The following is a 26,880-nucleotide window of genomic DNA, read 5'->3' as shown; positions in this document are numbered from 1 at the left end:
CAGCGTTTTTTACCCCTGCGGATTTCTATAATGGAATGGGTACAAAAACGCTGCAGATCCGCAAGAAAGAAGTGACATGCTACTTTTAATCCGCAGCGTTTCCGCACCATTAGCACAGCATTTTTTTTCTCATTGATTTACATTGTACTGTAAATCAATTGCAGATCTGCAGCATTTCTGCACCACAAATAACACTGCGGATCAGCAGGAAATCCGCAACGTGTGCCCTAATAGTCAATGGGGTCCTCCTGCAATAGGTCCAAACTTATAGAGATCCTTCACAAGAAAATACATATACGACACGCACACACACGCACTATGCATTAGTTAAACATCTACGTTTTATTGCATTACCGATGCAAACAGAAGCAGATGCACCTCACTGACTGCAATATTACAAGGTCTGACTGGTTTTCATTACGTGTCAGTTCTTCAAATGGAGACTACAGGGAAATGGCAACACCAAATAATCATAATACTCATAAATGTCTCACAATAATAAAAGGGGAACAACTACAGTGGGGGAAATAAGTATTTGATCCTTTGCTGATTTTGTAAGTTTGCCCACTAACAAAGACATGAACAGTCTATAATTTTAAGGGTAGGGTAATTTTAACATTGAGAGAAAGAATATCAAAAATAAAATCCAGAAAATCACATTGTATAAATTATATAAATATATATGCATTTTGCAGTGAGACATAAGTATTTGAGCCCTCTGGCAAACAAGACTTAATACTTGGTGGTAAAACCCTTGTTGGCAAGCACAACAGTCAGATGTTTTTTGTAGTTGATGATGAGGTTTGCTCACATGTCAGGAGAAATTTTGGTCCACTCCACTTTGCAGATCATCTCTAAATCCTTACGAATTTGAGGCTGTCGCTTGGAAATTCGGAGCTTAATAATGAGATATGATGGGGGGATCTGCAGGCACATACCCAAATTCCTCTCCATTGACTGTTTATGGGACTGACTGAAAGCCAAGCGCTGTGCTCGGCTATTTCCAGCAGTCTCATCTGATAATGACTGGAGTGGAGATCAAACAGGCCCCCCTCCACTCTATTCAGGACGGGGCGACACAGTCCTGTTTTCTGGGTTCCAGAGTATACATCTGATTCGGACCCCAAATGATCATCAAGTGATCCCTTATCCTCTGCATAGAGCAAAAATTCCCTTTTGGAATTAACCATATAATTAAACTTTCACTTTTAAATGTTTTTTTTATATTTACAGCGCACTGTACAAAAAAAGGCTTCCTTTATTTTATGGGTAGGTTAGATTACAACAATATCAAATTTGTCAAATTGTTTTTGTTCTCTACCTTCCCACATTAATGGCATGATGCCCTCCCCCCCAAAAAAAACAAAAGGACCGTTTCAAGTGCCGCGTTAGAGGAGCCATAACTTTTAAATTTTTTTCAGTACAATAAAAAAATATTTTGGGAGGCGCACACACATAATAAATAGTGATGAGCGAGTATACCCGTTGCTCGGGTTTTCCTGAGCACGCTCGGGTGATCTCCGAGTATTTATGAGTGTTTGGAGATTAAGTTTTCATCGCCTCAGCTGAATGATTTACAGCTGGTAGACAGGCTGAATACATGTGGGGGTTCCCTCGCAACCAGGCAACCCCCACATGTACTCAGCCTGGCTAGTAGCTGTAAATCATTCAGCTGCCGAGATGAAAACTAAATCTCCGACCACTAACAAATACTCGGAGGTCACCCGAGCGTGCTCAGGAAAACCCAAGCAACGAGTACACTCGCTCATCACTAATAATAAACATATTTTTTTTTCCCACTTTAAAGTACAAAGAAAAATTAACTCCACCATTCTAAGCACAATAACATTTTTAAGCACTTTTGCAAAATAAACCCCCCTTATACCTGAACAATGAAGAGGCAAAAGGAGCCCTCTCTCTAATCATGTAGATGCTGAAAGGTGGTGATGGTGCAGGCTGTGCCAGCACCTTGGTGCATTGCTACACACAAGTGCAGGAAAGGGGAGAACAATTGAAAGTAGGGAGTCGTGGAAATATAATGATGACTTAAAGGGGTTAATGTGGCTCGCTTGCCTGCACGACTGGTAGTGTCTTGGATGGATGACATAACATCTACAGATATCTGCTGATTCACATATGCTCCTGTAGACACCAGGGTTTGTATATACAATGTCCATAGACAGTGAGCTGCCTATCACAGGAGGGGGCGTGACTAGTCGGCAATAATAATCTTCTAGTGATAAATCCTTCATAGTTAGTAAACAGCAGCACTTTGACAAGTGACACATCTCTGAATTCTATGCTTCAGACTCCATCTCCTGCTGTCTTCAGATTACGAAACAAAAACCTGCTGACAGATTCCCTTTAACAATTGCCAGAAATCCTCTCATCACACAAATTCAGCAGACAGGACGACACGGTGATCACTTACCAAGGGTTCAGCCATTACGACTTCAATTTTTTTCTCTGCTTGAACAGCGAACTCCGCAAAGAGGCTTTTGATGACATACTCTCCAGGCTTGACATCTGGATCAATAGTGATGTTTGACATTGTGACACTTCTCTTTTCCAAAGTGCAGTGGTTGATGGGGGAGACCCGTTTCTTGTTTACAGTGCTGGCCGGAGCAGAGGCTGCGGAGAGAGAAAACACATATTAAAGCCCCCTCTATCACCTACAGACCATACATTAGCCGGTCAGCACACATATCCGGAAGGGGAGAAAAAAAAGCAGCCAAAACTTCAGCCAAAGAAAATATTGACAGCTGCCAAGGTAACGGCAGTGATAGCGCGGCTTCCTGTGGCTGACGAGAGCGGCCATATTGATCTGCCGGAAAGTATGTATCTAGAGATATTTCATTGCTCAGCAGTCAAGTACAACCTTCATGAGATGAATGAAAAGGACACTATAGTCGGCAGAACAAGAGCAATAGTTATTACTTCCATATTGTAAGTATAAATTTGGAGCTCATTAACAATTCAGTCTGAAAGACCACCACCAATAAATTGTAAGCTCCTGGGATCCGATGCAAAATCTGTAAGAAGCCGACCCCACCGTCTATGTGCCATATATTCTACTAGTATATATAATAGTTGACTCGGCACACACCAAAGCGTAAATGTAGTGAAAGGGGGTTTATTAATGAGGTAAAGTACATACAGTGACGTTTCGGTCTAATCACTAGACCTTCATCAATGTACTGCAAAATACAACAAAATATAATATAAACATAACTGAAATATTTACAAAGGTGGGTCATTATACAATCATTTGCATGGAAATATTAGCAATGTACATATGCAGTGAAACATCAGACTTATAGCAATGCTCAGTACGAGGAACAAGGCCATGAGGATCCATAGCGAACAATAAATCCCAGATAAAGATCATTCGGCTGTTAAATATGTGGATTTATAAATAGAGATGTATACCAAATATACAAAGGGCACACCTACCCTCACATAAACAGTGAAGCGGGTACCCCCGGGTCACAGAATAGACAGTCAGTCCTAAAAGGGGGGGGTGGGGAAAAGACCATTTGTTACTAAGTGTAACGGAGTGGGGCTGAAAGAAAAGTGAGTGCTCACATACCCTGTTGCTGTGAATGGCTCCAGTAAGGTAAGAGGGAGCAGACCGCTAGGAGCAAAGAGAAGCGGTATAACTCGGCTATGTGGGTGAAACCACACAGTCGGTACGGGACCGCATATCAAAACATAAATCTACCATTAGATGCAAAAATCTTCTGCTACCTATTCCCAACCACTTCATTAGTCATGGCCACACTATAGCACAACTTAAATTTCAAGTGATCGACTCAGTGGCACAACCACGTAGGGGTGGAGATAGGATTCGCCTTTTGAAGAGGCGAGAAGCCTACTGGATTCACGAATTCCAGACTTTAGCCCCACAAGGCTTAAACAAGGAATACGATATCCAGTCGTTTTTACCATAATCAGGAACATTTTCTGACCTGCACTAAGAAGAACCGGGTCTATCCATACATTTAATGTACTGTATATTACTATAATATAGAGATGCCTGCATAATTACTAATATGTGTATGTCTTCTTTCACAGAACCGCCTCTACTAAACAAGTGCACCATCTGTCCATAGGACCACTTCTCCACCGCTAGATTTAAGTTTGCACTGGCGCTCTGAGGATATGCACCAACACAACCTCCCAGTGCGCATGACCACTAGGTGGTACGCACACCCGGACTTAGTCCCACCTCCTGTATCCACAGTGGAACGCACACACTTTTACGGCACCGCTGACGCCACTTCCGGTAATACAACTTCCGGCTGCGCACTGCCATCAGGCATAAAAAGACACATGAGCAGGGCACACGGACACACTGGACAAGCGGTGGAACCACGTCCATGGTCCGTATATACCAGCCCACCTTCACTGCGGTAAGCCTCTTTATATCTTTGCGCTGCCACACCGGCACCTCACCACTCCAGACAGCTAATTAATTATACCGCTTCTCTTTGCTCCTAGCGGTCTGCTCCCTCTTACCTTACTGGAGCCATTCACAGCAACAGGGTATGTGAGCACTCACTTTTCTTTCAGCCCCACTCCGTTACACTTAGTAACAAATGGTCTTTTCCCCACCCCCCCCCCCTTTTAGGACTGACTGTCTATTCTGTGACCCGGGGGTACCCGCTTCACTGTTTATGTGAGGGTAGGTGTGCCCTTTGTATATTTGGTATACATCTCTATTTATAAATCCACATATTTAACAGCCGAATGATCTTTATCTGGGATTTATTGTTCGCTATGGATCCTCATGGCCTTGTTCCTCGTACTGAGCATTGCTATAAGTCTGATGTTTCACTGCATATGTACATTGCTAATATTTCCATGCAAATGATTGTATAATGACCCACCTTTGTAAATATTTCAGTTATGTTTATATTATATTTTGTTGTATTTTGCAGTACATTGATGAAGGTCTAGTGATTAGACCGAAACGTCACTGTATGTACTTTACCTCATTAATAAACCCCCTTTCACTACATTTACGCTTTGGTGTGTGCCGAGTCAACTATTATATATACTACGGCTTGGGTCCCTACTTGAGCACCACCTCCCACTAGTAGTGCCCACGTTTATACCTTATATATTCTACTAGTGTCTTGTGCGGCACGGGAGCCATCGTGCTCCTTCTGGCGCTATGGCCTAGATGTGACCGCTACCTTTACTGCCCCCATAACAACGCCTCTGGCTACCTACACCAAGGTCAGCCATGTGCAAGAAGTGATCCAAAAGTTATATCCCCTGACAAAACAGCATTCTGCCATCTATAAAGGTATTTGGGTCTCTACTAATCAACTGGAATGAGGCTCATCAAATCGTTCAATCTTGTTTACACTAAAGAGTCTGGACTGACGACAAAAGGAAGATGTCAGAAAAAGACACCGAAATTGAAGATCCTTATCTACAAGGGGCCAGAGATGATGGAACCATGGCTGTCAACCATGCAGAAATTCCAGGTCAGTCCACAAAAAGAGGTCACTTATTACCTTGTCTGTAAAAAATGATGTAAGCTGTCTGTTATTTATATATTTATTTATTTTAAGCTTGAAGAAACTTACAGATTACTTTGATTGTAAGCATCATCATGTTACAGATTAAGCAGTTGATGTCTCATATCAGAATTATGGGCTGTAGACATGGATCACTTAGAACTAGAATGATTTATTATGGTTTTACAATCGGTTCTTATAAATATTGTCTGTCCGATTTTTTTTTTATTTTATAAGCCACCCAGAAATAATAAAAAGGCAAGTTGGCAAACCCTGTCATTGGTTTGTCACTATGTAAAAAAATAAATAAATAAATAGGACGAATCTTCTCCATATTTTAAATCAGAAAACATCAATATGACATTTCTACACAAGCGCTTTTATGTGTCCACTATTACCTAATAACAGAAACCTAAAGATAGTTAATGTTATTACTGAAATAACCCACAACAGGGTAAGGAAGAAAACACAGAAAAAAAGGCTACTATCTAGAGAATCAGCGCTGGCACCCAGGTTTTACTCTGCGCCCTTTACATTCCTAGTCTGGGAGCTCCAGGGCAAAGCCATGTTCATGCATGTGGAGCTGGACACCCCATAACAGCAGAAGCAGTGACAAACCCTCGGTCTTGTTCATAACGTCCGCAAAAAACCGGTCCCAAGTTTGATCAGTTTCAACGGAGTTTCATCACTTTTTTCGAAGACGGACAGCACTCAAGTGGCATCTCAGTGCAGTCCGATTTTATCACGGATCCATAGACTTGCATTGCTGATTTTGATAGCATATGTTTCCGCGAGAAAAAAAAAAGTCGGACATGTGAACAACCCCACAGACTATACTGGGTACAAGCTGTATCAGTCAAGCACAGATCACACTCGCATGCGAAAAACATGTGTAAATGAGCCCTTATAACCGACAATTAATATGGTCATATGAAGAAATAGAAGTAAAGTCTGAATGTAGACAAAGTCCTAGATAAATTTCCCATGACGCTAACAATCTTTCACATTCACACAGCAGTTGTGAGGGGAACGACAGCTGCAAGGTGTTCTCGGAAAAGGTCATGAGGACCAAGATAAGAAGATGCCAGCATGCCCATCTTGCTTACGGATGACAAATCTAATATTATCGATTTCTAGGATTTCATTTGTAATATGGAAATGACAAAATAGTAAATCTCTAGATTATGAGGATTACATGAGGTCAGTGAAGTCCCCATAAAGCCACATACCTTCAGGTCTGTACAGAAAGACCTGGCAAACCAACCACCATAGTCGGAAGGTGGCCATGAGGATCTACTGGCTAGTGACCTTCCAGACCGACCATGCCCTTCATTCTGCAGCAATATATGACCAGATAACTAGTTACTCCAGGGCCGAACAGGTGTGTGTGAAAAGCTTACATTTCGGAAGAGGCAAATGCCCAAACAGCAGGAAGCCATAAAGCTAGAGGCACTTTTAAAGGTCAACTTTCGGCCATGCACAACGACAGGTGGCACAACCATGACAGCACAATGTCATGGATGGTGCCCTGTTTCCATATACTTGGCAAAAAAACCCAAAACACATAAATAGAGGTTAGAAACCACCCTGCCCCACGTCAAAATTTTGTGACCTAAAGTATGTCAACGTAAGAACTGACATTTCTGATAGTCCGGCACCCAAACACACCAGAAACCTCCAGGAACTCCCTCAAATGGGGGTTTCCAAGTATTTTCTATATCTTGTGTAAGAGAGCTATACATTAAATGATTCACAAGATAGGCATGTCCTCAGCGAGATCTCCGGTGACGGAGAAGGGCCGCATGAAAACAATGCAGCAGAGCTTGGATCCATACATCAACCTCCCCCTTTCACTCTTTTGGGCAACCATCCACTACGCTCATGTGACATACTGACAGGTCGTGACACGGCCATAGCAGGGACCCTCCGGGCACTGTACAGGTGTCCTGTTCATTACACACACAGTAAGGCTATGTATTGCAAGTATTTGCCTGCAGAGATTTCGGCAAGGTTTCTGCATCTCTTGGCAGCAAAAACACTGACTAAAATCTGTATGTATGGTGTAAAAGTCGCCTAACTGACAGGCCAAGCCTGGCTGGTCACTCTCCACAAGAAACGTTACTCATTAGATCACATAAATTCCTGGGTAAAATTGGTCTTCAGTGAAGTCCTTATCAGAGGAGGGGGTGGAGTCGGACTAGCATGGCTGCTGTAGTCCAGGCAATGATAATCACCAGGTGATAAAACCTTCATTGTAAGTAAACAACAGCATACAGTCTGATTCCCTACCTCATACTGTCCTTAGATAACATAGCAAAAACCTGCTGACAGATTCTCTTTAAGAGTCCATTGGGTGGTCTGATCAGTGATTGAAGTCTTCCCTGTGTAATTAGGGTTATCCAGGGCTTTGTTTTGTTTTTCTTCTTTCCCTTTTATAAGAATTAACCAGCAGGTAGCTGCTAACTACCTGCCTGTTCTGCGCTGTGATGACGAGTCCAGCTCAGGCAGCGATTCTACTGCTTCATTTGCCCTCATGTGAACAGAGAAACATTTCACTTTTGGTCTGTTCTGTCGACAGGGCGTCACTGCCAACATCATGCTGAATGAGAAGACGGCTAACCCTAGTCAGGAGAATCGCTGGCAGGATCTGTCTGTGCCCGCTGTGAGCCTGCTGAGATCGGTGCAGGGCAGAATAGGAAGGTCACCTACCAACGAGTCCTTACCCTCAGAGCCAAACCAACCCCAAAGTCCGGGGTAACCCCATAGAGCGCATTCCTAATCCCAGAAATTGCAGGAATTTTAGTGATGTAATAAAATAATGACAAACTTTTCTCTAGCACTAACATAGATCTGCTCAGCTCCTCCTGTCGGCCAACATGCTGGACGGCACAGAGAAGGTGGCCAGTTTACACGTGATTTCAGAACCCAAACATTATTTCCCATATATTTGTGTTTACATCATTCTATGCAGAAATTACTAAAATTTCCACAGAAAAGGAGAAAGTAAAGAACTAGTAAGAGTTTCCACTGTATACAAGAACGTAATACCTAAAGACCGACGCTCCGCTGGGCTGCTAACCCTGGAGGTGACACATGAACTTTGATGCTGAACCTTACAATGATTGCCACTTATCTAGGACAATGAGGACAGCGGCTCACATGAAGGCACAAATACCGGCCCTCTGCGAGATACAGCTCCGTAAGACCACGGGAACTGCTTGGAATGAGTCCTTCCAACTCTTTCCAAAAATAACATTTTCACAAGGAAAAAACGGCCTTCAGTTTAGATCTTTATCAAAGCACAATCCTCACCGAGCTCGTCTTTAGGAAACCATTAGACTAATTTGAGGTGCAGAAGAGCACATAATTGCAAAAGTCTAATTAAAAAAGCCATTACATTTGTTTTAAAGAAACAATAGTCATAAAAAGTATAGTTCAGTAGGCACAAGTTTAAATCAGTAAGAAAATTATTTATGATGGAAGAATAAATTAAATGCATAGTTAAAGTGGACTTCGCAGGTAAAAAGTGGGCAGATTTTGCTGTTATATCAATTTTATATATATGTATATTTTTAATCTGTTCTAAGGCTCTAGAAATGTGGAATTTTTCTCAGTGCCAATTTCTTTATGTCTTTACCAAGGGGTGTCAGAACTCTGGGGGCTTTAGGGGGCTCTGTATAATTACTCTGTGAGCCATGCTCCCTTAATAAAGGCCACAACCATTAGCACAAAATAAAATGGTCCATATTCCCAGGGGGAAAAAAAACAACAATACTCATTGGAACGATGGGATTAAAATATGAGCAAAATCTGGCCTCTTCTAACCTAGTGACAGATACACTTTAAATGGAGTATCCCAGTTACTATAAGTGATCATCAATACACAGCACAGAGCTGTGGGGGTCCAAACAAGGGGACTGTCCCTGTGTGTTGTGTCTCCAACGATCTCTACAGAACTGTGCTCCGCTATCTCCGTCTGTCCCATAGACAGTACATAGGCTGCTGCTCCACACAATGGTCGCAGTCAATATGGAGGAGTGCCAGCAGTCAGACCCTCACCAATATACAAGTTCTCACTGTGCGGTGGATAGGCGATTACTTAACCAGAATATCCCTATAAATAATGTACAGAGACCATTACACAAGCATCTCCAAACTGAAAAATTAATATTTGTAACTGGTTATCATCTTACAAAACATTCTACTATTTGGCAACTACAGTTTCTCTGCAGACCTGTGTGTGTCCATGGTGACAGACTACAAACATTCCTTGTGTAGTCTGGTCCTCCTGCTAAAAAGGGATAGGTGGCAGAGCCTGGTTTGGCCATTTATGTCACTCCCCTGGCCTACATGATTGACCCTGCAGATATTGTGTATGCAAAGGTGTAAAAATTATTACCGCAAATTATATTTTATTACATATATATACACCTCCAATTATACGCTACACAAAGAAGGAAAAATAAATAAAATAAAAGAAGAATTCCATTGTTAATCCGATCACAGTAATTACCTACATAATGTGCTTGGTCTCTGACAGCTAGAAAACAATGTAGAGCTGGAGAAGTTTCCTTTCACACCACAGGGGCTCTCCATCACAGATTTCCCACATAGCGGAGCCACGGATGGAGGACAAACAAACATAGCATTGTGTTCTGGGAATAATGTGCCGTGTGTTCATGGCACTGTGAATGTGCTATTCTGTTTGATTTGTTATTGTCTCTACTCATTGTTAGGGCAAGATCTCATTCACCAGAAATGTTGTATTTTTAACTCTTGAGACTTGCGCCAGGTCTCTATTCCCATACTACTGATCATTTATGGCCATGTGGGTGAAAACGATAAACCAGGACCCGTGCTCCTAGTGGCAGTCATTATGAGTAAGGTAATCATAATGTACCATAGTTTGTGTTTGAGTGTTATTTTCAGATATGCCCTTGATCTAGTCCCTGCCCTGAGCCTAGGATAACATAGGCACGACCATGAATGTCTAATGGGAAGAACTGCAAGCAGGAACCAAGAACCATCCTCATAAAGCACAGTCTACAAAAGTGACCTACCAGTGACTGAGGGCATGCCTGGAGTCATTGAAAGAGGACCAGTCACCAGGTCAAAAGTGGCTATACTGCATTCTTAACCTGTGAGCAACACCCCCTTTGTAAAGACCATAAAAATTAGCATAAAATAATAAGACCCCTATTTCTAGAATTGATTAGTGGATTTAAATAACCAAAAATAAAATTCTTTGGGGTAGCGGGACGAAAAGGAGTACAAAAAATGCCCACTTTTGACAAAGCAGGGCTATGGAGTCGGTGTCCATTTTGGTGGAGTCGGAATAAAAGGACAGACTGACTCCTAAAATGTATAATACATTGGGTTCAGTAGTACAATGCAGAATGCGATGTAAATGGTTTCATACTAAATTGGGAAAGTTATGAAATGTCCTATAAATGTCTGTTCTGTTCCTGATTTGAGGATCTCTGCTTTTAGTGGAGAAGAATCTGTGCTGCACTTTATGTACATGTTCAGTAGTGACCAGTGCTGTGGAGTCGTAGTGGAGAAGAATCTGTGCTGCACTTTATGTACATGTTCAGTAGTGACCAGTGCTGTGGAGTCGTAGTGGAGAAGAATCTGTGCTGCACTTTATGTACATGCTCAGTAGTGACCAGTGCTGTGGAGTTGTAGATGAGATGAATCTGTGCTGCACTTTATGTACATGCTCAGTAGTGACCAGTGCTGTGGAGTTGTAGATGAGATGAATCTGGGCTGCACTTTATGTACATGCTCAGTAGTGACCAGTGCTGTGGAGTTGTAGATGAGATGAATCTGTGCTGCACTTTATGTACATGTTCAGTAGTGACCAGTGCTGTGGAGTCGTAGTGGAGAAGAATCTGTGCTGCACTTTATGTACATGCTCAGTAGTGACCAGTGCTGTGGAGTTGTAGATGAGATGAATCTGTGCTGCACTTTATGTACATGCTCAGTAGTGACCAGTGCTGTGGAGTTGTAGATGAGATGAATCTGTGCTGCACTTTATGTACATGCTCAGTAGTGACAAGTGCTGGGGAGTTGTAGTTGGAAGTCAGGGAAATTGAGGATTTGGAAGTCAAGAGTCGGTGGTTTGGATACAGGATATATAGATTGTATTTATATACATACACACATAGGTAAATGTGAAAACTCCCTTATCTTTAGGGCAAAGGCTAAATATTACTGATATCCACCATAAATCTAGAATACAAATAAGCCAGCTGAGCATCATGGCACGTACTTCTCACCACCACCCTACTTGCTACAAACCTACCTTTTTGCATGATCCTATATTTAGGGGGTTATACCAGTCTCCAAGCTGTAGCTACAGACTTCTGCACATAGGATTGGACAGTACTCAAAGCAGGAAGTCCGTTTTCATTAGCTTATTTCGTGCACCATCTATCACTTTGAAGTGACATTGAACTAAAATGATCAGCTCTCCATTACAAAAAACACAGCGAAGAGCAGCGCTCTTGCACTGACATTAGTAACATTGCTAAACCCAGCGATCGGCTGCAGCAGTTATGTGTGCTGTAGTTGTGACATCACCGCTGCAGCATGTCAGATGAGAGCAGCGGTGGAGAGGCGGCGCAGGAATGACGGGGTAAGCAACATTTGTCTTCTCCATGGTAAGCCTATACAGTAAAAAATACAATTCTTGGATCACCCTTGTAAGGCTGCCATACATTTTCCACAGTCAACAATAGTTCGACTCCCTTTCCCCTCTTAAAAATCTTTTACTTGGACGACATAGTGCAAGTGCGGATGGCATGTTCCTCTTGATTCTTAATGGCTTCCTGATACAAATAATGTAGGGTATAAACAAAGAAATGTAAAAGCTCAGCGCGCGCTAATACTTCTGCAGACGGCTCGCACCTGTCTTCAATTATGAAGACTACACCGTTGTGTGAGACTATTTGTTGTGTTCCCATAACTACCTGGTCGCGCTGCCAATTTCCTAAATGTTGTGAAGTAAATTCAATATTAAAATAAATGACTTGTAAGAAGAGGCTTTTTGGGCCTGAAAAAAAAAACAAACAAAAAAAAAACAACATGGAAATCGTAATTTGTCACCCACTAAAAATGTCCTGTGCATCATTTAATGTAGAAAACGGGCTGCCACCCACATCACATCCCCATGAAGAAGTGCACGGCCAACTTTATAGCTTTAGAATGGGTGGGAACTTGTAAACAGCATGAAGAAATAACGGGATAAATGTCATCACCCCAAAGCCGCCCCGGAAAAATCAGCGTTCTGTGCTGAAAATAAATCTGATGCAGACTGTACGTAATACAGACCAAAGGGGTGAAGCGTCAGCCGGAAAATGGGGTTATAAGAAATGACTTTCCAAATGATTCATAAACACGTATTGGATAGACCCGCGGTACCGGTTGTCTGCAAACAATAATGTTACAGCCATCGGGAAACTGTCAGTATCGGAGCGTATAAGATATGCTATATAGCAGGAGAAGGCAGCATGCCAAGCAGATGAAGAAGGGACGTAAAAAAGTGGTAAAGGGCAGATGAAGAAGGGACGTAAAAAAGTGGTAAGGGCAGATGAAGAAGTGACGTAAAAAAGTGGTAAGGGCAGATGAAGAAGTGACGTAAAAAAGTGGTAAGGGCAGATGAAGAAGTGACGTAAAAAAGTAGTAAGGGCAGATGAAGAAGTGACGTAAAAAAGTGGTAAGGGCACCAATCACACCTGAAAAGCAAAACGACTGACCTATGCTGCATACGAGGCCTCTTTCAGATGTTCATGTTTCCAGTACGTGATATGCATTCACAGAAACAACACAAACCCATTAGGTAACACAGGGAAACATGGTTGTTTTATCCGGCAACACATATGAAAAAGGACAATGCAAGTCTAAAGGTGAAAAGCACCTACAGCACAAGGATGGCATCTATGTGACATCCGTGCTTCACTTAGCAAAATATAGGAGAAGCTAATTGTCACTTTCTTTCTCAATACATGAAAACACCCAATTACACACGGATGGGAAAAGCAGACGAGTGCGTGGGAAAAGCAGACGAAAGCAGGCGCGACCGAGGGAAAAGCAGACGTGCAGATGACAACGATGCAAGACACAACATTTTTTCATGGACATGTTTAAAATACGGATATGGGAATGCGGTCTTACATATACGGCACTGTGCTAATGGTTACAATTTTAGAGCGTTCTCTGAAGACCCGCTAGCAGGGTATGAGCACATGTTTAATATTTGCCGCACATTCTTCTGCTGCAAAAACCAGAGTGTTGGCAGGAAAAATGCTGTGTAAGATAATCATGTTTTAAACCTGCATTTTTACCCAATCATTTGATTGGATGAAAACGCTGCAAAAATGCTATAAAAATTAAAATGCTGCAGATTTATTTTTTGGGCGTTTTTGTGAACAAGGCCTTGGTTCATCACATTAGCACTTGGATAGCACAGAACCCACTATTAATATTGCACAGGGGCAGTCTTTTCTGTCTAGCTATGCCCACAATGCATCGTCCTGGTCTATATCACCTCCCAACAGCTGGAGCACTACAAGTCTGTGGATGACTGGTATATACCATGCTGTAGAACATTACTGAACGCCTCCCAAAAATCTATGCTGTCACAGAGAAGGTAACTGCAATAAATGCACAGTAATGTGATAGTAATGTGCAGGTCCATAGGTGTGTCTTCACACAGAGATTATAACATACAGCTATAGCCATACAGCCACAGCAATGTGTAACCTTCTTCTCATCCCAACCATGACACTGGACGTACCACTGCCATCGGCCCCAAATGCTGGAAGCCTGGGCCTGGATCACACGGCCATGTGTGCAGAAACATGAAGAGCAGACACTGGCAACCTAAAAGCCACTGGAAGAGCGGAATCTGAAGGATTTTGGAGGTCGTCAATATTCTGCAATTAGGAACACAATGATTACGGATTAGACCAAATCCTATAACAAAAGGCTGATTGTGAACCATCTTATCTGTGTTACACACCGGCAGGTTGGCCAGCGTGGACTGACATTTCAGTGGCCAAATATTGAAGATCTGTCCTATCTGTAATCTTATTATGAACCTATTCCTTTTGTCCAGGTATGTAAAGAAGCAGAAGTCATTTTTGGCCATAGAAAATATGCCGAGTGCAGTCTGCATGGAAAGAAATGACTGTGCCCGCACCATGATGGAGATGTGCCACTCACTATTGTACCAGGGGTAAACACAATCCTATAACACAAGCTGTGGGCATTCCCAGCCATAAGTCACATACACAAGAAAATGTGTACGGTAACGGACAGGAGACATGGCTGCTGCCATTACCAGGACACATGAAGCTTATAGGAGCAGGCTGACACCAGAGAACAATAGCTGAGTGATTAGAAAAGATCATCAGAACACAATCCCTGTATGAGGCCGGCAGCTGGTTAGGACATAACTGACCATGAATGACGGACGTGCCAGTCCGGTGTAAAGCTAGACCGAGTCTGCAAGCACAAATTCTAAATTTCTTGCCGATCTAGATGAGAAGGCATGGTAAGGCCGGAGGATCCTGGATCAGTAAGAGGTGCGGTGCACGCCTCTCTGAATCCGAAGAGTCTGACCAGTGGCATTCGCCTCCATGCACCATGCCAGATGCCTTGGTCGAAGTCTGCATAAGGATGAAACAGCTCATGAATGAGAGTCATACGTAACTGCAAAAGTCCCCGGCAGGAGGATGAGGAGCAGCAGGGTCAGGAGCTGAAGGGGGAAATGGGACAAGAGACTTCCTGTTTCTTCATAGAGCAGAGAAAAGAGAAGAATCTAATGGGTAGAAAGGCAAAATGAGCAATTGTAAGTACCAAGAGGATAAGTACTTTCATGGGAGAAGGAGTGCATCTTCCAGTGAATAATGAAGTGCAGCCAGTGTATTCCATGGCAAGAGTGTGCAGGGTGTCCTCCGCTATACAGCCTCCCATTCTCCAGATACGCGAGAGTCCTGATAGGGGAACCTTTATCACTTAGACATTTATGCCATATAATGTACTTTTGACAACTCATAAACCTCTCAAAAAGGTTTTGTTACAAGTGTCCCTTGGAAGTAGTTTAATATGACAATGTAGACCTTGAGCCAGAAAAGATCGAGCGCCCCAGGTTTAAGGAGAGAATATGTCCAAAATTCAACGTTCAATGACACAGAGATCATTATTTTATCTTATATTCTGCTTGGATCTAAGGAAAAGAAAACATGACAGATGTGGGGGGAATACAGAGGGAACAGTGTCTGCGCTGAGCTGCTTAACAGCTGTGTATAAGGCATTAAAGGAGTACTCCCATGTGAAATAGTGACTGCATGTCATAAGAGCACGCTGTCACTTTATTATCATTCTCACTGAACACATCTTGAGGTCTGTGATCCACAAATGTGTCGCCGCAGTGCCAGAGAACACCTTCAAATGGAAGATTGGGAAGTTTTCTACTGCAGGAGGACACTAGATGACACAAGCAGAATGAGGTGCTGAGCGGCAGATAACCTGCACTATATGGCGGTATTCCAGGACGGCTACAAGTAAGAAACTGGAACGCTCAATCTAAATCTGCGCTCATCCACAAGAGCAAGCACAAAGAAGCAAACAGAAATAACCTCAAACTTCAACCAAAGCTCACACAAGTCTAACTGGTTCCCACAAGAAACAGCTCTTTACACAGTGTCTATCAGAGCGGAGATACTTACACACCTGTGATTTACCAGGAACACATAGAAATGAGTCAAGTTGAAGGTATGATGACCATGTGGATTAGGTGGGGCACAGAGATCACTACCTGACAGCTCCATTATTTATTAAAGGTTACGGTAGATCCCATCTTCCACTGACTGCAGCACACAAGCTCATCTATCGCCTCCTATGTACCCTTAGGCCATGATCCTGTCGTCTACATTGTCATGCCTTACGTGTACAGGGCCAATGAAGGCTTTTACAGGAAAATTCTTGCTTTATTGTTTTCGTGTGTACATCTGAATATCAGCAAATGCGTATGTCTAACAGAGGAGCTTCACAATAAGACACAATTTGTGTAAGACTTAAAGGTGTTTTCCAAAAACAGAGTACGGTACATTTAAATGAATAGATCTTGGAATAATAATAAGTTCCAAAATCGGAGGTGTTGAAAAAATTGCTCCGGTGTTAAAATAATTTTATAAATGTCTTCTTGGGTATGTACTGTGTAATGACTGTGTCTAACCATGCAGAGCTGCTCCAGTTCATGGTCGACATATACCACAATTTCTGGTCAAGAGGGGTTGCAAAACTCACTTATAATGAGTGATTATACAAGTGACACAGCAGGGTCTCAAAGCTGCTACATTCTGAGATTTCCCTGCCTGTTTTATCACAGGAGTGAGTGTTTCTGCCTGAGCCGAGAGGGCTGGAGATTAAGCAGAAACACTGGTTGATGTGTCCACTCAGGCAAGGAAACGTGTCCCCTCAGGCAAATATTGTGCTGATCATGTGACAGAGCTGCAGCCACGTGCTGGTCATGCGACACAGCTGCAGCCACGTGCTGATCATGTGACACAGCTGCAGCCACGTGCTAATCATGTGACACAGCTGCAGCCACGTGCTAATCATGTGACACAGCTGCAGCCACGTGCTAATCATGTGACACAGCTGCAGCCACATGCTGTACATGCCCCAATCAGAGCCCAAGTCTGCAAGTGTAATGCTTTGTTCTCATGGAGTCTGGCAGCAGCTTATTCCCCTCTCCCCAATGAAAATATGCGTATGCTCGGCCAAATGCACTTGTGCACTGAGGCAGGTTGGAGGAGTGATGTTCGGCCATCAGCGGTGCACGGACAGCTTTATTAGGCTCCCTCTCCATATTGTCTTGCCCTTACCCATAGTCCTGTAGTATTATGCAATTTGTATTGAGTAGTAAGCGGGGCAATAATGGCCAATAACTGCTCTTTCCTTACTATCCACCCATCTATCCAGGCCAGCAATCTCCCAACACGCAAGTAAAATAATTGTTCATCAGTAGCAGGCTGAAAAATCTTTGTTCTTGGCAGCATATCACACTGAACAAACAGGAGTTGTGCTGCCGAGAACATGATGTTCTACGCATAACAAACAATGATCGTTCGGTGTGTGTCCAACGTTCCTTGATCTGTAACTGACCGCTAACTTGCTTCAGTGTAGCTGATCAGCGGTCACTGACGACCTGATATGTTTGTGCAAAATGGGCTTAAGTCTATGGTCCCTTCCCATATGCCCTTGCATTACAGAGCCATAGGGTCTGACAGCAGATACACATTTGCACTCCTACCCATTTTAAACTAGTTTCTGAACAGCTCAAGAACACTTAAAACTCACAAGTCAGGGTATTATCAAATGTTCTGTCCTTTTGAAGCATTGTCTAAGATTAGAAAAACATGGCTCCATTCTCCAAAGAAGTGCCTTACCTGTCCACAGTTCCCATTTAAGCAATCTGCTCTGAAACAAGAACACACTTTAAAGGGCACCTGTCACCCCGTTTTTTGAAGATGAGCTAAAAATAGCGTTAAGTAGGGGCAGAGCTGGGCGTTACATTAGTGTCTTTTGTGTGCCTTTATAACCTACCTAAGCTGCCGAAATACCTTTGTAAAGTGGCCGTTTTCTGCGGTCACTCACGCTGGTCTGGTCATATGGGCGTGGTGACAGCGCTGTTTCTCCCCCAGAAACCTGCTCATCATTACGTTGGTGGCGTAGTGGTGTGCGCATGTCCAAAGCGAAGATCCACTGCCCAGGAGATTCAAAACAGCGCGGTTTTCGCTATTCGCCGTTTACCGGTGGGCGCGGCCATCTTTCCTGTGGCCGCGCGTGCGCAGATGGAGCGCTCTGCTGCCCGGGGCTTCAGGAAAATGGCCGCGGGATTCCGCGCGTGCGCAGATGGAGATCGCGGCGGCCATTTTCCTGAAGCCCCGGGCAGCAGAGCGCTCCATCTGCGCACGCGCGACCACAGGAAAGATGGCCGCGCCCACCGGTAAACGGCGAATAGCGAAGACCGCGCTGTTTTGAATCTCCTGGGCAGTGGATCTTCGCTTTGGACATGCGCACACCACTACGCCACCAACGTAATGATGAGCAGGTTTCTGGGGGAGAAACAGCGCTGTCACCACGCCCATATGACCAGACCAGCGTGAGTGACCGCAGAAAACGGCCACTTTACAAAGGTATTTCGGCAGCTTAGGTAGGTTATAAAGGCACACAAAGACACTAATGTAACGCCCAGCTCTGCCCCTATTTAACGTTTTTTTTTAGCTCATCTTCAAAAAACGGGGTGACAGGTGCCCTTTAAGAGGACCTATCCCTAGATTTTTTTTCATCAAAACATAGTACCTCTTCCAATTGTCACTGCTCCACTGATTCTGGAACAGTTTTTTTTTCCTGTGACCCCTATTGCAAAGCTATACCTGCTGGTATAAAGAGTGCTCAATAAGAACATTTTCTTTTAACAAACTGTGCGAATACCAGAGAACGTCTCTCTGAGCGTTTGCTTTTTCTCCTCTACAAAGCACACCAATCAAAACAGCCATTTCAAATAAACTTAAGAGTAAAACACTGCTGCACTCTGGCTAACCATGTATTCACTCTGCAGTTGCCATGTCCCTTTTCCTGTGCTCTAGCCCTCCAATAGCAAGAACAGAACAGCAGCGCTGGTGAGCCAAAGCCCAGGAGAACAGCAGCGCGGGAGAGGCAGAGCACAGGAGAACAGCAGCGCGGGAGAGGCAGAGCACAGGAGAATAGCAGCGCTGGAGAGCCAGAGAACAGGAGAACAGCAGCGCTGGTGAGCCGGAGCCCAGGAGAACAGCAGCGCGGGAGAGGCAGAGCACAGGAGAACAGCAGCGCGGGAGAGGCAGAGCACAGGAGAATAGCAGCGCTGGAGAGCCAGAGAACAGGAGAACAGCAGCGCTGGTGAGCCGGAGCCCAGGAGAACAGCAGCGCTGGAGAGCCAGAGCACAGGAGAACAGCAGCGCTGGTGAGCCGGAGCCCAGGAGAACAGCAGCGCTGGTGAGCCGGAGCCCAGGAGAACAGCAGCGCTGGTGAGCCGGAGCCCAGGAGAACAGCAGCGCTGGTGAGCCAGAGCCCAGGAGAACAGCAGCGCTGGTGAGCCAGAGCCCAGGAGAACAGCAGCGCTGGTGAGCCGGAGCCCAGGAGAACAGCAGCGCTGGTGAGCCAGAGCACAGGAGAACAGCAGCGCTGGAGAACCAGAGCACAGGAGAACAGCAGCGCTGCAGAGCCAGGGTAAGGGATCACACCGTTACACTGACTATGATCTCAGCCAGGTATGTTTGACTTTGCAGTATTTCAGAGCGAAACATGCTTTAAAAGCTACCTATATGTGCATGTTTACAGAGGTCTGTCAAAGCAAGGAGGCGGGTGGGGAGATGCAGCCGGGGACCTGCCTGCCTGACTAGCATCCAGCGTGGCTCGGTCCCCCATGGCTTGTAAAGTATATTTTTTCCTGAAACACTGCAGCATTTCAGAGTCCCGCATACCTGGCTGACATCACAAAGCCAGTGTCGGATATATGCTGATGGTGGATGAGGCAGCGTGTATCATCTGTCAGCTTCTCTTTGACTGTATTGGTTTTCTCCTGGGCGCTAGCTGTCCAATATCAGGAAGGAGCGCAGTCCAGGCTGCAGCTGTGACCTATGTGGCTTTTTTCCCTGCTACGATGTGGTCATATTTTTATTGGCCAGAGTCATAGAGGGAAAAAAACAAACATCCACCTAAAAATTCTGTGGTATACGCCCCGTTGGTTGAAGGGAAAATGTGTACATTGGGAACTATTACAGGAGACGTAACTTTTGAATGGATGGGCATAGAAAAATCCATTGCAAGGTCTCTTTTTAAGCTAGCAATACACAAGGTATTTATCTGCAAAACCATAGATTGGTTGGTGACAATCCCAGAAATTGCTAAAATAATCTAGATTTGCCAATAGACTACAGATTATTCATCGTATGTTATAGATAGACTTATCCCTAATATAACCTTGACAGTGTTACCAGCACAGGAAAGAAAAGTATCCCCACCTGTGCACAGAAATACATGCAAGAACCAAAGATTCCGGATACAGTTGCCAAGCAACCAAACAATCATACAGTAACTACAAATGTCAGCAAAGCAAACAATTCCTGGTCTATATATAAAAAGGTCTACAGTGCCGTGCGGAGCCGCAGAACTGAGCATGGGCTTGTGTGGACGTTATTAGGACACCAGTGCCTGTAGTCCTATGTAGTACATGTAGCAAAACTGCATAAGGTGCCCAACAGCAGCCCGGCTGTGTCCTTAAAGGGGTGGTCTGGTCTTCTGATGACCGTCTGCAGTCTCTATGTGACTTATGAAGGCCTACACTGGGCGCACCGCACGCTGTCAGGATTCTTTGGTGTTGCAGCTGATAGTGGGCGGTCACGTGATTGAAAGTTGGTGATTCCCATGCATACGGACAAGCTCGGCTCAGGCAATTCACTTGCATTGGTGAGGTGGCCCACATCACCAATGCCCAAACCACAGGCAGCATGAATCAGAGCCTAGCTGAACGAGGGTATGTTTTTCTCTGGCCTTGATCCAGCCGGCACTATAGGCAAAGGCCAGATTATTCTGGCGGCATCGCTTGGTGGTTTCTCCCTGCCCAGGTGATTGACCAGTGTCTCTTATGAGTGCATATAGGAAGACAACTGTCAATCAGTAGAGCGGTGCGAGGGGGGAGGCTGAAACACGGCAGCAGCATTTCAGGGTAAAACACACCTAGCTACAATCATGCGGCCAGGCTCTACTTCATGCTGCCCGTGGTTTGGAATAGACTAGTTACCATTATACCCCACTTCTAGGAAACTACACTCTACCAATAACCATCCCTGCGGAGCTGGCAGAACAAAACTGCCAGATGAGGCGTGAAGGGGCAGCAGGGACCTGATATGGAGCATTGCTTGCCTACAGTTGGGGAGATTGGTATGGGGTAACACACGGCATTTTTCTTACTTTTTAGGTGGTTAGTAGTGGCCACTAGGGTTGATGGAATAGCTTCGGCTACAGCGCATCCCGAATAGCTGCCTCGGTAACCTGGAGCTCCTGATGATCAGCTATTCTGTGTCGCGGCTGTGCGAGACACAACAAATAATACATGCATGGAGAGCCTAGGACTGTCACAGAACAGCTGATTATCGGGAGCGCTCCAGGTATCCGGGTTCCCCCTGCAGCTATTCGGATAAGCCCTTATCTGAAGCTATTCGATCAACCTTAGTGGCTACCTATATAAGCAGGAAGGCTGATGTCTAGTTAGTGCTTTGCGCCTCCATACAAAGGCTGCACATTAATGTTTGTATACTAATGAGAACAGGAGGAGCCCTACTCTGATCCAATCATCTGTATCACTGTCTGACTGCACAGACCCCAATCTAGCCCACCATTATTTATGCCTCTCCAACAGAAGCAGGCAGCACTCCATAACACCATGTGAACAGTGGCAACATATTGGCTCAGTAAAACCCATTAATGAGAAAAAAATTAACTTTTTTGAATTTACCAAATGACTGCAATGAATAAGAGTGAAAAACATATCTGAATACATTCCGTACCCACTGTATAGGGAAACCAAGCAGGTGTGAAGGTGTACATACATGATTGGCCCCACCATGAAGCACCAAGCGGCTGTACTTGGTTTGAACAGCAAGTTTCTGATATGCAATCTGACAGCAGCACGATGTAGGGACAGAGACCCCGATTCCATCAATGTACTGCTTGGCTGAGCTGTGTAGAACTCAGCTCACACCACTGACTGGTAGCTATCTGTGTACATAGTATATGAACAGAAAGCAGCTATCAGTGCTGGGGAACTGGTTGGACCAGGAGGCAAAAGACCCTAAGGGTACCGTCTCACAGTGGCACTTTGGTCGCTACGACGGTACGATCCATGACGTTCCAGCGATATCCATATGATATCGCTGTGTCTGACACGCAGCAGCGATCAGGGACCCCGCTGAGAATCGTACGTCGTAGCAGATCGTTTGGAACTTTATTTCATCGCTGGATCTCCCGCTGTCATCGCTGGATCAGTGTGTGTGACACCGATCCAGCGATGCGTTCGCTTGTAACCAGGGTAAACATCGGGTTACTAAGCGCAGGGCCGCGCTTAGTAACCCGATGTTTACCCTGGTTACCATCGTAAATGTAAAAAAAAAACCGTACATACTCACATTCCGGTGTCCGTCATGTATCCATGATTTTCCTGGACCAGTATGGGTCATTATGATTCAGGACTCAGGCCAGAAAAACAAGACTTTTTTTTTTTTTTTTTATTGCGGAAAAAATAAAATAAAAAACTGAATAGCACCACTGATTTTCATGGGCACATGTTCTATCTGTAAAGTTCACAGATCACGTGTGTCTGAATATGGAAAAAAGGTGCATAAAACTGTTACAGAACCAATCTAATAATGGCAAATAAATGCAGAGAAAACAACAGGAACAATTACACACATAGTTCTAATATCAGAAATACCTAACACTAATGGGGTTTTCCACTTTTAGAAATGTGGACCCTATCCGGTCAGATAGAAGTATCAAACAGAGAAAGTCAGCGCCCTCTTAGGCTACGTTCACATTTGCGTTGAGTCGGGCGCAGGTTCGGCGACGCATGCGTCATGCGCCCCTATATTTAACATAAGGGCGCATGGACATGCTTTGTCTAGCGTTTTGTGACGCATGCGTCATTTTTGGCGCAAGCGTCAGGGTGCAGAGGACGCTGCATGATGCAGTTTTTTTGCGCTGAAAATCATGCCAAAATTGGACTCATGCGTCACAAAAAGCTGCGTTGTGCATGCGTTTTGCATTGCGGCGCCGACGCTGCGCCAAACGCAAATGTGAACGTAGCCTTAGTCCAGTGTCAACTCCCTGCCGCTGCTCTCGTGTCTGTTTTGACTACACAAAGTATCACTGCTGCAGCCAATCGCAAGGCTTAGCAGGTGCTTCAGTCAACATCAGTCAAATTGCTGAGCTCAGCGATTGTCTGCAGCAGTTATGTGGTTGTGATTTACTTGCCAAAATACAGACAACAGCAGCGGTGGGGAGTTGGCATTAAACCGAGGGAGTGTGAGTACTCTCTCCATTAGCTTTTTTTACCTCTATCAAATCAGTTGGAAAATTCCTTTAAAAACAGCAAGATTCCAGATGGCCCCTCATCCATTACACTATACGGTATTTTACATAATCTACATTTGCAATGCTTGTGCCCATTTAATCCACCCCAGCCAAGATGTGTGCAGCGAGGACAACACTATTGTATGGTGGAACCGCGCACAGCAGACCGAATGGGGAAATCATCTAAGGATTAACCAGCTTCCTGCCAAGTTTCAATCTCTTACTTCTAAACAAAGGAGCAAAATAAAAAGCAGCTCTTCTGTCACGTGTTTCGCCCAATCTAGCGCAATATTTTTTTGGCATGTACGCACGCGCATTTTAGTGGATTAAATTCTGTTTGGCGTTAAAGGAGCCGCCCACCTTTGGTGACAATATGTTTCATTGCTTTTTTATTTTAACACATTTATTTTTAGCTAAACATTTTTGTAATGGAGTTTTATAAAAAATGTTGCACAGTTTTCCCTGTATAGACTCTGTGTAGCACTTTGATTTCTGAGTTTTCCTTAGTGAGCTCATCCTGACAGTGTAATGTGACAGTTTCCCACTTGTAGCGGTCTTTTCATTTATCTGCTCGCCACTGATTCACCACCAAAGACTGTGAATGTGCAGGGAAACAGCCTGAAAAAGGCAAAACAGTGAAAACTTTCTTTAAAAAAGAAAAATTGCATTTCAGCTATATAGGCATCATTGGTTGGGTGCATTATACTCCTATGTGCTGCTGAATTATACTATAGGGAGGACTATGGGGGGTGCATTGTACTATATGGAGGATTATGGGGTGCACTGTACTATAGGGAGGACTATGAGGGTGCATTGTACTATAGGGAGGACTATGGGGGGTGCATTGTACTGTATGGAGGATTATGGGGTGCACTGTACTATAGGGAGAACTATGAGGGTGCATTGTACTATAGGGAGGACTATGGGGGGTGCATTGTACTGTATGGAGGATTATGGGGTGCACTGTACTATAGGGAGGACTATGAGGGTGCATTGTACTATAGGGAGGACTATGGGGGGTGCATTGTACTGTATGGAGGATTATGGGGTGCACTGTACTATAGGGAGGACTATGAGGGTGCATTGTACTATAGGGAGGACTATGGGGGGTGCATTGTACTGTATGGAGGATTATGGGGTGCACTGTACTATATGGAGGATTATGGGGTGCACTGTACTATAGGGAGGACTATGAGGGTGCATTGTACTATAGGGAGGACTATGGGGGGTGCATTGTACTGTATGGAGGATTATGGGGTGCACTGTACTATAGGGAGGACTATGAGGGTGCATTTTACTATAGGGAGGACTATGAGGGTGCATTTTACTATAGGGAGGACTATGGGGTGCATTGTACTATATGGAGGACTATGGGGTGTGCATTGTACTAAATGAGCAAAATGCTGCCTATTCATAGAGTGATTGGATTGTTTATGCCGGAACAAAATCATTGTTCTCAGCAGCACATCACCCAGAGAAAACTGCAGATATGCTGCTGATAACATGATACTGTATGGGGATAGATTGATCTACTAGTGATCATTCTGTCCCCATCATTCTTCCTCAGTTGGTGTAAAGAGGCCGGGAAACGAGTGTCGTACAATTTCAATATTGTCGATCACACTCGTATAACGGTCTGAATTCAGCACATCTAAATACAACCGACATGTTTGTAAGATGGCGCAATGTGTGAGCATTTGGGGCCCCACTTTAAACTTTTGCCCAGGGCCCCAGTTTGTCTAACACCAACCCTGTCTGCAGGTTAACAGTGATATTTCTGGTGACAGGTTCCCTTTAAGTCTGTGTCAATCTAGGAAGTGTGGGGCATAGCAGAGCTGTAGGTGTAGCCTTATTGCAGCACAGCGCAGGCTTTGTACACACGGCTTCTCGTCTCACAGGAGGGGTAGTCAGGAGCTATGTGGCTGCTCGCGCCTCCTGTATATTTACCCACATGCCAGCACTATGACGGGCGCAGCGACTGTAGAGGCAACAGTGCAAACCTGCCGGGATGTTTACAGGCAACAGAAGTGTAACAGCAAAGAATTCACATTCATGACGCTGGACGAGGGGGACGTGAGCTGGACATAGAGCATTCTCAGGGTGTTTGGAGGTAGGGGGACAAGTGACTGCTTTCATTAGCCATTGTAAGGAGCGACTTCTGCCCTGGACTGAATGTTACAGGACGTGGTGAAATGCTGCTCCTGCAGCACGGTAATCAGGGCTGGCATCCCGCCGCAGGAACTGGCAAAGTCAGTAGTTGGCAGACCATGCAAAAGATAAGTCACTGCTCCAAATACCATGGTCAAGACAGTGGGCACAGAGCAGCCATGGACGGGGCGGTGTACAAACTGCATGAGCTCTCTAGGAGAATAATAAGCTCAGATAGCAGGAGAAGGCCGGCCAGGCTGCACAGTGATCAGGCAAACCTGCCAGGAAACGCTGCAGTGTAAAGCAATGGGTACAGACTGGACATAGGAAACACGGCCATGAACTGCCATGGCAAGCATCAGGACCACACGATCAAGATCTCAGGGTGCCGTGGAGTTGAAGAGGGAGCCCCCACAGTCTGTTAACCATTTATATGATGTATTCACTATTGACAGTAGTATCTAAGGGGTTAAACGGCCATGGTCGGTGCCAAGCACTGATCGTGGCTGATGCGGCAAGTTGTCAGCTATCATGTACAGCCGACAGCTGCTGGATTGCCACCTGTCACAGGATGCTATTCGCTTATATCTCAGTTCAGTAAAAAGATGTGTTGGTGGTTATCAAGGGGTTAAAGAGGGTTTGTTTTTGGTTTTTTTGCAGCCTTTTGATTGGACAGTGTCTGGTCAGGAGCGGAGTTCATTGGGGGCCGCTTCAAGCAAGCAAAATAAATTTATTTCCCACCAAGTGTTTTTCAATATTTGAATTGGAAAAGTTAAAAGCAGAAAATGAACAGCAAAGTAGTTTTACGATGAAAATTAAATCGGAATAGTGTTTTCAAGCGTTCTTTTTTGCAACAAACACACACACAAAAAAAAAAAAAACAACTATGTGCATTATACCCCGAGAATATAGAAAACAGGTGTTTCCAAATAATTGGTAAATGTATGAATGAGGGAGCTTCTGTTATGAGCCATTTTCAGCCTCCGGGTCGCCTTTTCCTCCCCATCAGTAGTATCCCCCTAGG

At 44.4% G+C, this 26,880-nt stretch overlaps 1 protein-coding gene across 12 annotated transcripts in view; it reads right to left on the bottom strand.

Moving 5' to 3' along the window:
- Positions 1–26,880, bottom strand: part of FRYL (FRY like transcription coactivator) — a 332,520-nt gene that overhangs the window by 177,111 nt on the left and 128,529 nt on the right. For all 12 annotated transcript variants that reach the window (XM_077279795.1, XM_077279798.1, XM_077279794.1 and 9 more), the window contains one exon: positions 2,432–2,631. In XM_077279795.1, the coding sequence (XP_077135910.1) occupies positions 2,432–2,551 (120 nt within the window). In that variant the 5' untranslated portion in view covers positions 2,552–2,631. The remainder of the gene's footprint in view (positions 1–2,431; positions 2,632–26,880) is intronic.

The sequence above is a fragment of the Ranitomeya variabilis genome, chromosome 1 (genome assembly GCF_051348905.1).
Source record: "Ranitomeya variabilis isolate aRanVar5 chromosome 1, aRanVar5.hap1, whole genome shotgun sequence".
NCBI lineage: Eukaryota > Metazoa > Chordata > Amphibia > Anura > Dendrobatidae > Ranitomeya > Ranitomeya variabilis.
The sequence above is the reverse complement of the archived record's forward strand: the minus strand, read 5'-3'. Positions and strand labels throughout refer to the sequence as shown.